This window comes from Panulirus ornatus, chromosome 57, assembly GCF_036320965.1.
Source record: "Panulirus ornatus isolate Po-2019 chromosome 57, ASM3632096v1, whole genome shotgun sequence".
Taxonomy (NCBI): Eukaryota; Metazoa; Arthropoda; class Malacostraca; order Decapoda; family Palinuridae; genus Panulirus; species Panulirus ornatus.
In genome coordinates, this window is record NC_092280.1 from 31,930,561 (window position 1) to 31,942,568 (window position 12,008).

The 12,008-nt window shown below is 41.3% G+C and overlaps 1 protein-coding gene across 1 annotated transcript in view; it reads left to right on the plus strand.

Annotated features, from left to right (window-relative positions):
- Nucleotides 1-12,008, plus strand: part of Nrg (Neuroglian) — a 206,214-nt gene that overhangs the window by 120,868 nt on the left and 73,338 nt on the right. The window contains exon 10 of the mRNA XM_071695113.1: nucleotides 5,797-6,011. Coding sequence (XP_071551214.1) covers nucleotides 5,797-6,011 — 215 coding nt within the window. The remainder of the gene's footprint in view (nucleotides 1-5,796; nucleotides 6,012-12,008) is intronic.

Here is a 12,008-nt window from a genome sequence, read left to right on the forward strand (position 1 = left end):
AGTACATGCTTTCAGTCTTTTCAGGTGTTTGCAAGGATATACTGGAAAAGAGATTGAAATCACTTGTGATGTGGAATTAGGTATCTTAAGTGTTTCAAGTTGTACCATATGAAAAGCAATTACAGAAAATATGGGAGTATAGTGAGGAAAGATTGACAAAGAGGATATATGTGTCAGAGGTGGAGGGAAGAAGGAGAAGCAGGAGACCAAATTGAAGGTGGCAGGATGGAGTGAAAAAGATTTTGAGTGATTGGGGCCTGAACGTAGAGGAGGGTGAAAGCCTGCAAGGAATAGAGTGAATTGAAACGATGTGGTTTACCAGGGTGGACTTGCTGTCAATGGATTGAACCAGGGCATGTGAAGAGTCTGGGATGAACCATGAAAAGGTCTGTGGGGCCTAGATGTGGAAAGGAAGCTGTGGTTTCGGTGCATTACACATGACATCTAGAGACTGAGTGTGAATGAATTTGGCCTTTTTTGTCTATTCCTGGTGCTTCCTTGCTGGAGGGTGTGTGTGTGTATGTGTGTGTGCTTTTTCATGTGTGGTGAGGTGGTGCCGGGAATGGGTGAAGGCAGAAAGTATGAATATTTACATGTGTATATATATATATATATATATATATATTTTTTTTTTTTTTTATATACTTTGTCGCTGTCTCCCGCGTTTGCGAGGTAGCGCAAGGAAACAGACGAAAGAAATGGCCCAACCCCCCCCCCATACACATGTACATACACACGTCCACACACGCAAATATACATACCTACACAGCTTTCCATGGTTTACCCCAGACGCTTCACATGCCTTGATTCAATCCACTGACAGCACGTCAACCCCTGTATACCACATCGCTCCAATTCACTCTATTCCTTGCCCTCCTTTCACCCTCCTGCATGTTCAGGCCCCGATCACACAAAATCTTTTTCACTCCATCTTTCCACCTCCAATTTGGTCTCCCTCTTCTTGTTCCCTCCACCTCCGACACATATATCCTCTTGGTCAATCTTTCCTCACTCATTCTCTCCATGTGCCCAAACCACTTCAAAACACCCTCTTCTGCTCTCTCAACCACGCTCTTTTTATTTCCACACATCTCTCTTACCCTTATGTTACTCACTCGATCAAACCACCTCACACCACACATTGTCGTCAAACATCTCATTTCCAGCACATCCATCCTCCTGCGCACAACTCTATCCATAGCCCACGCCTCGCAACCATACAACATTGTTGGAACCACTATTCCTTCAGACATACCCATTTTTGCTTTCCGAGATAATGTTCTCGACTTCCACACACTCTTCAAGGCCCCCAGAATTTTCGCCCCCTCCCCCACCCTATGATCCACTTCCGCTTCCATGGTTCCATCCGCTGCCAGATCCACTCCCAGATATCTAAAACACTTCACTTCCTCCAGTTTTTCTCCATTCAAACTCACCTCCCAATTGATTTGACCCTCAACCCTACTGTACCTAATAACCTTGCTCTTATTCACATTTACTCTTAACTTTCTTCTTCCACACACTTTACCAAACTCAGTCACCAGCTTCTGCAGTTTCTCACATGAATCAACCACCAGCGCTGTATCATCAGCGAACAACAACTGACTCACTTCCCAAGCTCTCTCATCCCCAACTGACTTCATACTTGCCCCTCTTTCCAAAACTCTTGCATTTACCTCCCTAACAACCCCATCCATAAACAAATTTAATGATATGTACACAAATATACATACACTGACATATATATATATATATATATATACATATATATATATATATATATATATATGTCAGTGTATGTATATTTGTGTACATATCATTAAATTTCAGGGAGAATAAAAAGATGTTTTGGGAGGAGTTAAATAAAGTACGTAAGACAGGGGAACAAATGGGAACATCAGAGAAGGGGGCTAATGGGGAGGTGGCAATAAGTAGTGGTGATGTGAGAAGGAGATGGAGTGAGTATTTTGAAGGTTTGTTGAATGTGTTTGATGATAGAGTGGCAGATATAGGGTGTTTTGGTCAAGGTGGTGTGCAAAGTGAGAGGGTTAGGGAGAATGATTTGGTAAACAGAGAAGAGTTGATAAAAGCTTTGTGGAAGATGAAAGCCAGCAAGGCAGCGGGTTTGGATGGTATTGCAGTGGAATTTATTAAAAAAACTGGTGACTGTGTTGTTGACTGGTTGGTAAGCTTATTTAATGTATGCATGACTCATGGTGAGGTGCCTGATGATTGGCAGAATGTTTGCATAGTGCCATTGTACAAAGGCAAAGGGGATAAAGGTGAGTGCTCAAATTACATAGGTATAAGTTTGTTGAGTATTCCTGGTAAATTATATGGGAGGGTATTGATTGAGAGGGTGAAGGCATGTACAGAGCATCAGATTGGGGAAGAGCAGTGTGGTTTCAGAAGTGGTAGAGGATGTGTGGATCAGGTGTTTGCTTTTTAGAATATATGTAAGAAATCCTTAGAAAAGCAAATGGATTTGTATGTAGCATTTATGGATCTGGAGAAGGCATATGATAGAGATGCTCTGTGGAAGGTATTAAGAATATATGGTGTGCGAGGCAAGTTGTTAGAAGCAGTGAAAAGTTTTTATTGAGGATGTAAGACGTGTACGAGTAGGAAGAGAGGAAGGTGATTGGCTCTTGGTAAATGTTGGTTTGTGGTTTGTGGCAGCGGTGTGTGATGTCTCCATGGTTGTTTAATTTGTTTATGGATGGGGTTGTTAAGAAGGTAAATGCAAGAGTTTTGGAAAGAGGGGCTAGTATGCAGTCTGTTGTGGATGAGAGAGCTTGGGAAGTGAGTCAGTTGTTATTCGCTGATGATGCAGCGCTGGTGGCTGATTCATGTGAGAAACTGCAGATGGTGGTGACTGAGTTTGGTAAAGCGTGTGAAAGAAGAAAGCTGAGAGTAAATGTGAATAAGAGGAAGGTTATTAGGTACAGTAGGGTTGAGGGACAAGTCAATTGGGAGGTAAGTTTGAATGGAGAGAGGCAGGAGGAAGTGAAGACTTTTAGATATCTGGGAGTGGATTTGGCAGCATATGGGACCATGGAAGCGGAAGTGCGTCATAGGATGGGGGAGGGGGCGAAAGTTCCGGGAGCGTTGAAAAATGTGTGGAAGGCGAGAACGTCATCTTGGAAAGCAAAAATGGGTATGTTTGAAGGAATAGTGATTCCAATAATGTTGTATGGTTGCGAGGCGTGGGCTATGGATAAAGTTGTGCGGAGGAGGGTGGATGTGCTGGAAATGAGATGTTTGAGGACAATATGTGGTGTGAGGTGGTTTGATCGTGTAAGTAATGAAAGTGTAAGAGAGATGTGTGGTAATAAAAAGAGTGTGGTTGAGAGAGCAGAAGAGGGTGTATTGAAATGGTTTGGTCGCATGGAGAGAATGAGTGAGGAAAGATTGACAAAGAGGATATATGTGCCAGAGTTGGAGGGAACGAGAAGTGGGAGACCAAATTGGAGGTGGAAAGATGGAGTGAAAAAGAATTTGAGTGATTGGGGCCTGAACATGCAAGAGGGTGAAAGGCGTGCAAGGAATAGAGTGAATTGGAACAATGTAGTATACCGAGGTTGATGTGCTGTCAATGGATTGAACCAGGGCATGTGAAGCGTCTGGGGTAAACCATGGAAAGTTCTGTGGGGCCTGGATGTGGAAAGGGAGCTGTGGTTTCAGTGTGTTATACATGACAGCTAGAGACTTGAGTGTGAACGAATGTGGTCTTTTTTGTCTCTTTTCCTGGCACTACCTCACTGAATCAGAGGGTAGCGATGCTGTTTCCTGTGGGGTGGGGTAATACCAGGAATGGATGAAAGCAAGCTTGAAATAAAGGACTTGAATTCCTGCTACTGTTGTAACAATTAATAGGTAAAAAAATATGACCTCAGTTAGTATGCATGAACAGCAAGCACTATGATGTGTTTGGTGAATACCTCTAGCTTTTATATTTAAGTTGCTTTAAGTGCAAACTGAAAAGCTTTGTGTAATCTCTAATCTACCTGCAAGTAGGATTTAATGGATTATGGTAATGGTCATGGTGGTGGTGGCTAAGGTGAGGTGATAATGGTGATTGGGGTGATGGAGCTTTGGTGGGATTGTGATGGTAGAGGTATCTGTAATTACATACTTGAACTGTATGCAGAGAGAGTTGTACACTCTGTGGCTCCATCTTTTGAACATTCTCTATCATACTTCTTAAATTTATGTGTGTTATCTGCATTAATCATATCCTCAGTCTTTGTATTCCATTCATCCACCACTCTAATATTAACATAGTACTTTATGGACAAATATAAGCTTGTATCCTAACACTGTAACCCAACTGTCTTAATTTTGGTACCATTTCAAGCACCCTTCTCTGAACCTTCCCTGTGAGGTGTTTGTGGTTTTTCAGGTGTAGTGACCAAACTTGAGAAACATATTCTAGTTTTAGCCTGAAGTGGGATATGAACAGCTTGCAAAGCATTTCTTTATTCATATACTAGAAAGCTAATCTAGTATTTCTTAGCAAAAAGTTTATCTCCTTAAATGTTTTCCTTATGTGGGACTCTGGTGATAGGTTAGGGACAAAGTTAACTTAGTCCTTCTCACATGCAGAATTTTGAAGCTCATGTCCTGTGCTGAGGTTGTGGTAGGAGAGGTCGCTCTCTGAAGAATTTTCAAGCCATTGTATTATCTTGTAAGCCACATGTCTACTTTTGCATCATTTTTCTTTGAAAAGATGTGCAACTTATATTACTGTTAAAACAGTATATGTGTTACTTCTGTAGTTTTAGCTTATGTTTTCCCTTATAATGATGGCCAAGTGTCCAATCTCACCACCTAATCTTTATAAGAAATTAAGATGGAAGAATTGAGGGTAAGTGCATCAATGTTCTGTGAATTTTTTTATGTTTACATTTACATTTATTACTTACAAAGTTCATTTAAAAACTAGGAAACCCCATTGGAGAGATTGGTGTCTATAATCTGAAAAAAGACATGATCCAGACTGAATGTCCCAAGGAATTTGGACTGGAGATCATGTACACATATTACAGTGATAGTAGCTTTGTACTCTCCTGCTATTAGTTATGTAAACAGTGTGGGCATTCTTAACATTTCAACATGCCAATTTCCAGTTTCTTGTAAGTTTCATGTACAGTAATCCCCTTGAAATAGTGGTTCACAATTTATAGGAAGTAAAGATTTCATGCCCATAGTTCTGATATGGATTTCAGTAGTACAGGCTATATGCCCATAGTTCTGATATGGATTTCAGTAGTACAGGCTATATGCCCATAGTTCTGATATGGATTTCAGTAGTACAGGCTATATGCCCATAGTTCTGATATAGATTTCAGTAGTACAGGCTATATGCCCATAGTTCTGATATGGATTTCAGTAGTACAGGCTATATGCCCATAGTTCTGATATGGATTTCAGTAGTACAGGCTATATGCCCATAGTTCTGATATGGATTTCAGTAGTACAGGCTATATGCCCATAGTTCTGATATAGATTTCAGTAGTACAGGCTATATGCCCATAGTTCTGATATGGATTTCAGTAGTACAGGCTATATGCCCATAGTTCTGATATGGATTTCAGTAGTACAGGCTATATGCCCATAGTTCTGATATGGATTTCAGTAGTACAGGCTACAGTTTGAATGAAATATCTTTTGATCATTTTAAAATTTGAAGTCCCTTTTATGTTTCATGTCATTTATTCCATGATATAAGTAGTCTCATGAGAATTATAATATGTTTAATGTGAAGAACTATATATTTTGTTTGGTATCTCATAGGTGCAATGCAGTAACTGATAATGATTTGGAGCTGAGCATTCAGTGGCTTACTGATAGCAAGCTTATTGATTTTGAGCAAGAGCCTAGATTTGTACAACAGTCAGATTTCTCCTTGAGTATCACCAAGACTACAGAATTGGACTCTGGGGTGTACACATGTGTTGCTTCAACAGAGCTAGATGAGGTGACAGCCTCAGCCACACTCATTGTTCAGGGTAAGTAGGATTATTGAGGTTTTGTAGAATATCTTTGTGCATTCCCATTAACACTTTCCTCATACACAGTAGAGTAGAACTTAGTTCTGCCCTTTTAGGTGTTTTTTCATTGCTCTTTATTTCAGCAAGCGAAATGTAAATTGCTGCTTACCAGTACAACATAAGCCATTAAGATAGATTTATTGATAGATTGAAGGAGGTCAAAGACAGGTATTTCACCTCCAAAATTAGTAAATAATTTCCCTTGTCTTTTCTTTTTTCATTTCTTAATTCTTTCTTATTTCAAGTAAGGCCTGGGCTTGATGTGGGCTTTTGTCGGAACCTGGAGCTTTAGAAAAAAACTGAAACGAGATTTGATGAAAGTTAAGAAATGAAGCTGTTATTCGAAGAAATTTTTTGTTAATAACCTGTTGAAGGAAAAGATATGAGTAGTACAGGAGTGAGGTGAATGTTTACTGAAGCAAGGAAAAACATTAACTAAGATTAAAGAATGAAGAGAAGGGGTTTATATGGATAGTGCTTATCTGTATTGGTGTATGCCATAACTTTTTTTTTAATACTTGCCCACTGTTACCCATGTTAACTTTTTTTTAATACTTGCCCACTGTTACCCGTGTTAGAGAGGTAGCACCAGGAACAAAGAAAGGCTGGATTTGCTCACATCCTTTCTAGCGGTCAAGTGAAATGCACTGAAACCACAGCCCCCTCTTCACATCTAGCCCCACAGGCATTTCCCTTGTTTCCCCTTGGCTGCTTCATATGCCCTGGTTCAGTCTATTGACAACTTGTTGCCCTCTGTCCGCCACATCATTCCAGTTCACTGTAGCCCATGTATGCCTTTCACTTTCCTGTGTGTTCAGGCCATGAGCTCTTAAGATATTTTTCTTCCATTCCTCCATCTCCAGATTTGTTTTCCCGTCTTCTTGTCCCCTATATCCTGACACTTATTTTGTGTGTCAGCCTCTCACTCATCCTCTTCATATGTTCAAGCCAATTCAGCACATTGTCTTCTGCTCTCTTAGTCATATTCTTCTTAATACCACACATTATGACACCTCTTTCTTGCCCTTTTATTGCTTACTCAATCAAACCACCTCACACCTCATAGTGTCCTTACACATTTCATTTCCAAGACATCCACCCTCCTCTGCACATCCTTATCTATAGCCTGTGCCTTTCATTCTTGTAACATTTTTTGGGCTATTATACCTTCAAACATACCCAGATAAAGACCTCTTTTTCCACACATTCCTCAACGCTCCCACAACCTTCACCTCCCTCACCATCCCTATGGCTCATTTGTATGCTAGATTTGCAGTAATTTTTGTCTGTGAAAAATGATTTTCATGGATCAGTGATGTGTGCAGGATGTTTTTTTCATACATAAAGTGTTTGAAAGTGCCTGGTTGTTATGCTTTTCTCAACATTTGGGGTACGTGGCTTGAGACATTTTGATGTTTTTTGTTCAGTGCGGAATCAGAATATAAATTTTTTAACATAATAGTATTGAGATATAGCACGATTTGATAAATGGCTTGAAATGTTGCAAGCACCAAAACTGGTTCTCTCTCTCTCTCTCTCTCTCTCTCTCTCTCTGTAATAATGCACCGAAACCACAGCTCCCTTTCCACATCCAGGCCCCACAGAACTTTCCATAGTTTACCCCAGACGCTTCACATGCCCTGGTTCAATCCATTGACAGCACGTCGACCCTGGTATACCACATTGTTGCAATTCACTCTATTCCTTGCATGCCTTTCACCTTCCTGCATGTTCAGGCCCCGATCATTCAAAATCTTTTTCACTCCATCTTTCCACCTCCAATTTGGTCTCCCACTTCTCATTCCCTCCACCTCTGACACATATATCCTCTTGGTCAATCTTTCCTCACTCATTCTCTCCATGTGACCAAACCATTTCAAAACACCCTCTTCTGCTCTCTCAGCCACACTCTTTTTATTACCACACATCTCTCTTACCCTATTATTACTTACTCGATTAAGCCACCTCACACCACATATTGTCCTCAAACATCTCATTTCCAGCACATCCACCCTCCTGCGCACAACTCTAACCATAACCCACGCCTCGCAACCATACAACATCGTTGGAACCACTATTCCTTCAAACATAGCCATTTTTGCTTTCCGAGATAATGTTCTCGCATTCCACACATTTTTCAACGCTCCCAGAATTTTTGCCCCCTCCCCCACCCTATGATTCACTTCTGCTTCCATGGTTCCATCTACTGCCAAATCTACTCCCAGATATCTAAAACACTTCACTTCCTCCAGTTTTTCTCCATTCAAACTTACCTCCCAATTGACTTGACCCTCAACCCTACTGTACCTAATAACCTTGCTCTTATTCACATTTACTCTACTTTTCAACTTTCTTCTTTCACACACTTTACCAAACTTAGTCACAAGCTTCTGCAGTTTCTCACCCGAATCAGCCACCAGTGCTGTATCATCAGCGAACAACAACTGACTTACTTCCTAAGCTCTCTCATCCACAACAGACTTCATACTTGCCCCTCTTTCCAAAACCCTTGCATTCACCTCCCTAACAACCCCATCCATAAACAAATTAAACAACCATGGAGACATCACACACCCCTGCCGCAAACCTACATTCACCGAGAACCTATCACTTTCCTCTCTTCCTACACGTACACATACCTTACATCCTCGATAAAAACTTTTCACTGCTTCTAACAACTTGCCTCCCACACCATATATTCTTAATACCTTCCACAGAGCATCTCTATCAACTCTATCATATGCCTTCTCCAGATCCATAAATGCTACATGCAAATCCATTTGCTTTTCTAAGTATTTCTCACATACATTCTTCAAAGCAAACACCTGATCCACACATCCTCTACCACTTCTGAAACCACACTGCTCTTCCCCAATCTGATGCTCTGTACATGCCTTCACCCTCTCAATCAATACCCTCCCATATAATTTCCCAGGAATACTCAACAAACTTATACCTCTGTAATTTGAGCACTCACCTTTGTCCCCTTTGCCTTTGTATAGTGGCACTATGCATGCATTCCGCCAATCCTCAGGCACCTCACCATGAATCTTTTTTTTTTTTTTTTTGCTTTGTCGCTGTCTCCCGCGTTTGCGAGGTAGCACAAGGAAACAGACGAAAGAAATGGCCCAACCCACCCCCATACACATGTATATACATACGTCCACACACGCAACTATACATAACTACACAGTTTTCCATGGTTTACCCCAGACGCTTCACACGCCTTGATTCAATCCACTGTCAGCACGTCAACCCCGGTATACCACATCGCTCCAATTCACTCTATTCCTTGCCCTCCTTTCACCCTCCTGCATGCTCAGGCCCCGATCACACAAAATCTTTTTCACTCCATCTTTCCATCTCCAATTTGGTCTCCCTCTTCTCCTCGTTCCCTCCACCTCCGACACATATATTCTCTTGGTCAATCTTTCCTCACTCATTCTCTCCATGTGCCCGAACCATTTCAAAACACCCTCTTCTGCTCTCTCAACCACGCTCTTTTTATTTCCACACATCTCTCTTACCCTTACGTTACTTACTCGATCAAACCACCTCACACCACACATTGTCCTCAAACATCTCATTTCCAGCACATCCATCCTCCTGCACAGAACTCTATCCATAGCCCATGCCTCGCAACCATACAACATTGTTGGAACCACTATTCCTTCAAACATACCCATTTTTGCTTTCCGAGATAATGTTCTCGACTTCCACACATTTTTCAAGGCTCCCAGAATTTTCGCCCCCTCCCCCACCCTATGATCCACTTCCGCTTCCATGGTTCCATCCACTGCCAGATCCACTCCCAGATATCTAAAACACTTCACTTCCTCCAGTTTTTCTCCATTCAAACTCACCTCCCAATTGACTTGACCCTCAACCCTACTGTACCTAATAACCTTGCTCTTATTCACATTTACTCTTAACTTTCTTCTTTCACACACTTTACCAAACTCAGTCACCAGCTTCTGCAGTTTCTCACATGAATCAGCCAACAGCGCTGTATCATCAGCGAACAACAACTGACTCACTTCCCAAGCTCTCTCATCCCCAACATCCCCAACCATGAATCATACATACATTAAATAACCTTTCCAACCAGTCAACAATACAGTCACCCCCTTTTTTAATAAATTCCACTGCAATGCTATCCAAACCCGTTGCCTTGTCAGCTTTCATCTTCCGCAAAGCTTTTACTACCTCTTCATTGTTTACCAAATCATTTTCCCTAACCCTCTCACTTTGCACACCACCTCAACCAAAACACACTGTATCTGCCACTCTATCATCAAACACATTCAACAAACCTTCAAAATACTCACTCCATCTCCTTCTCACATCACCACTACTTGTTATCACCTCCCCGTTAGCTCCGTTCACTGAAGTTCCAATTTGTTCCCTTGTCTTACGCACTTTATTTACCTCCTTCCAAAACATCTTTTTATTCTCCCTAAAATTTAATGATACTCTCTCACCCCAACTCTCATTTGCCCTCTTTTTCACCTCTTGTACCTTTCTCTTGACCTCCTGTCTCTTTCTTTTATACATCTCCCACTCATTTGTGGAGTGATGTCTGATCATTATCTTGTGGAGGCGAAAGTGAAGATTTGTAGAAGTTTTCAGAAAAGAAGAGAGAATGTTGGGGTGCAGAGAGTGGTGAGAATAAGTGAGCTTGGGAAGGAGACTTGTGTGAGGAAGTACCAGGAGAGAATGAGTACAGAATGGAAAAAGGTGAGAACAAAGGACGTAAGGGGAGTGGGGGAGGAATGGGATGTATTTAGGGAAGCAGTGTTGGCTTGCGCAAAAGATGTTTGTGGCATGAGAAGTGTGGGAGGTGGGCAGATTAGAAATGGTAGTGAGTGGTGGGATGAAGAAGTAAGATTATTAGTGAAAGAGAAGAGAGAGGCATTTGGACGATTTTTGCAGGGAAAAAATGGAAATTAAGGGGAGATGTATAAAAGAAAGAGGCAAGAGGTCAAGAGAAGGGTGCAAGAGGTGAAAAAGAGGGCAAATGAGAGTTGGGGTTAGAGAGTATCATTAAACTTTAGGGAGGATAAAAAGATGTTTTGGAAGGAGGGGCTAATGGGGAGGTGATAACAAGTAGTGGTGATGTGAGAAGGAGATGGAGTGAGTATTTTGAAGGTTTGTTGAATGTGTTTGATGATAGAGTGGCAGATATAGGGTGTTTTGGTTGAGGTGGTGTGCAAAGTTCGAGGGTTAGGGAGAATGATTTTGTAAATATAGAAGAGGTAGTAAAAGCTTTGTGGAAGATGAAAGCTGGCAAGGCAGCGGGTTTGGATGGTACTGCAGTGGAATTTTACTAGAAAAGGGGTGACTGTGTTGTTGACTGGTTGGTAAGGTTATTTAATGTATGTATGACTCATGGTGAGGTGCCTGAGGATTGGAGGAATGCTTGCATAAGGCCATTGTACAAAGGCAAAGGTGCCAGGTGCCTGCAGCCCAGCTATTATGCCGTTCTGATATAGATTTCAGTAGTACAGGCTATATGCCATAGTTCTGATATGGATTTCAGTAGTACAGGCTATATGCCATAGTTCTGATATAGATTTCAGTAGTACAGGCTATATGCCCATAGTTCTGATATGGATTTCAGTAGTACAGGCTATATGCCATAGTTCTGATATGGATTTCAGTAGTACAGGCTATATGCCATAGTTCTGATATGGATTTCAGTAGTACAGGCTATATGCCCATAGTTCTGATATGGATTTCAGTAGTACAGGCTATATGCCATAGTTCTGATATGGATTTCAGTAGTACAGGCTATATGCCATAGTTCTGATATGGATTTCAGTAGTACAGGCTATATGCCCATAGTTCTGATATAGATTTCAGTAGTACAGCTATATGCCCATAGTTCTGATATGGATTTCAGTAGTACAGCTATATGCCCATAGTTCTGATATAGATTTCAGTAGTACAGGCTAT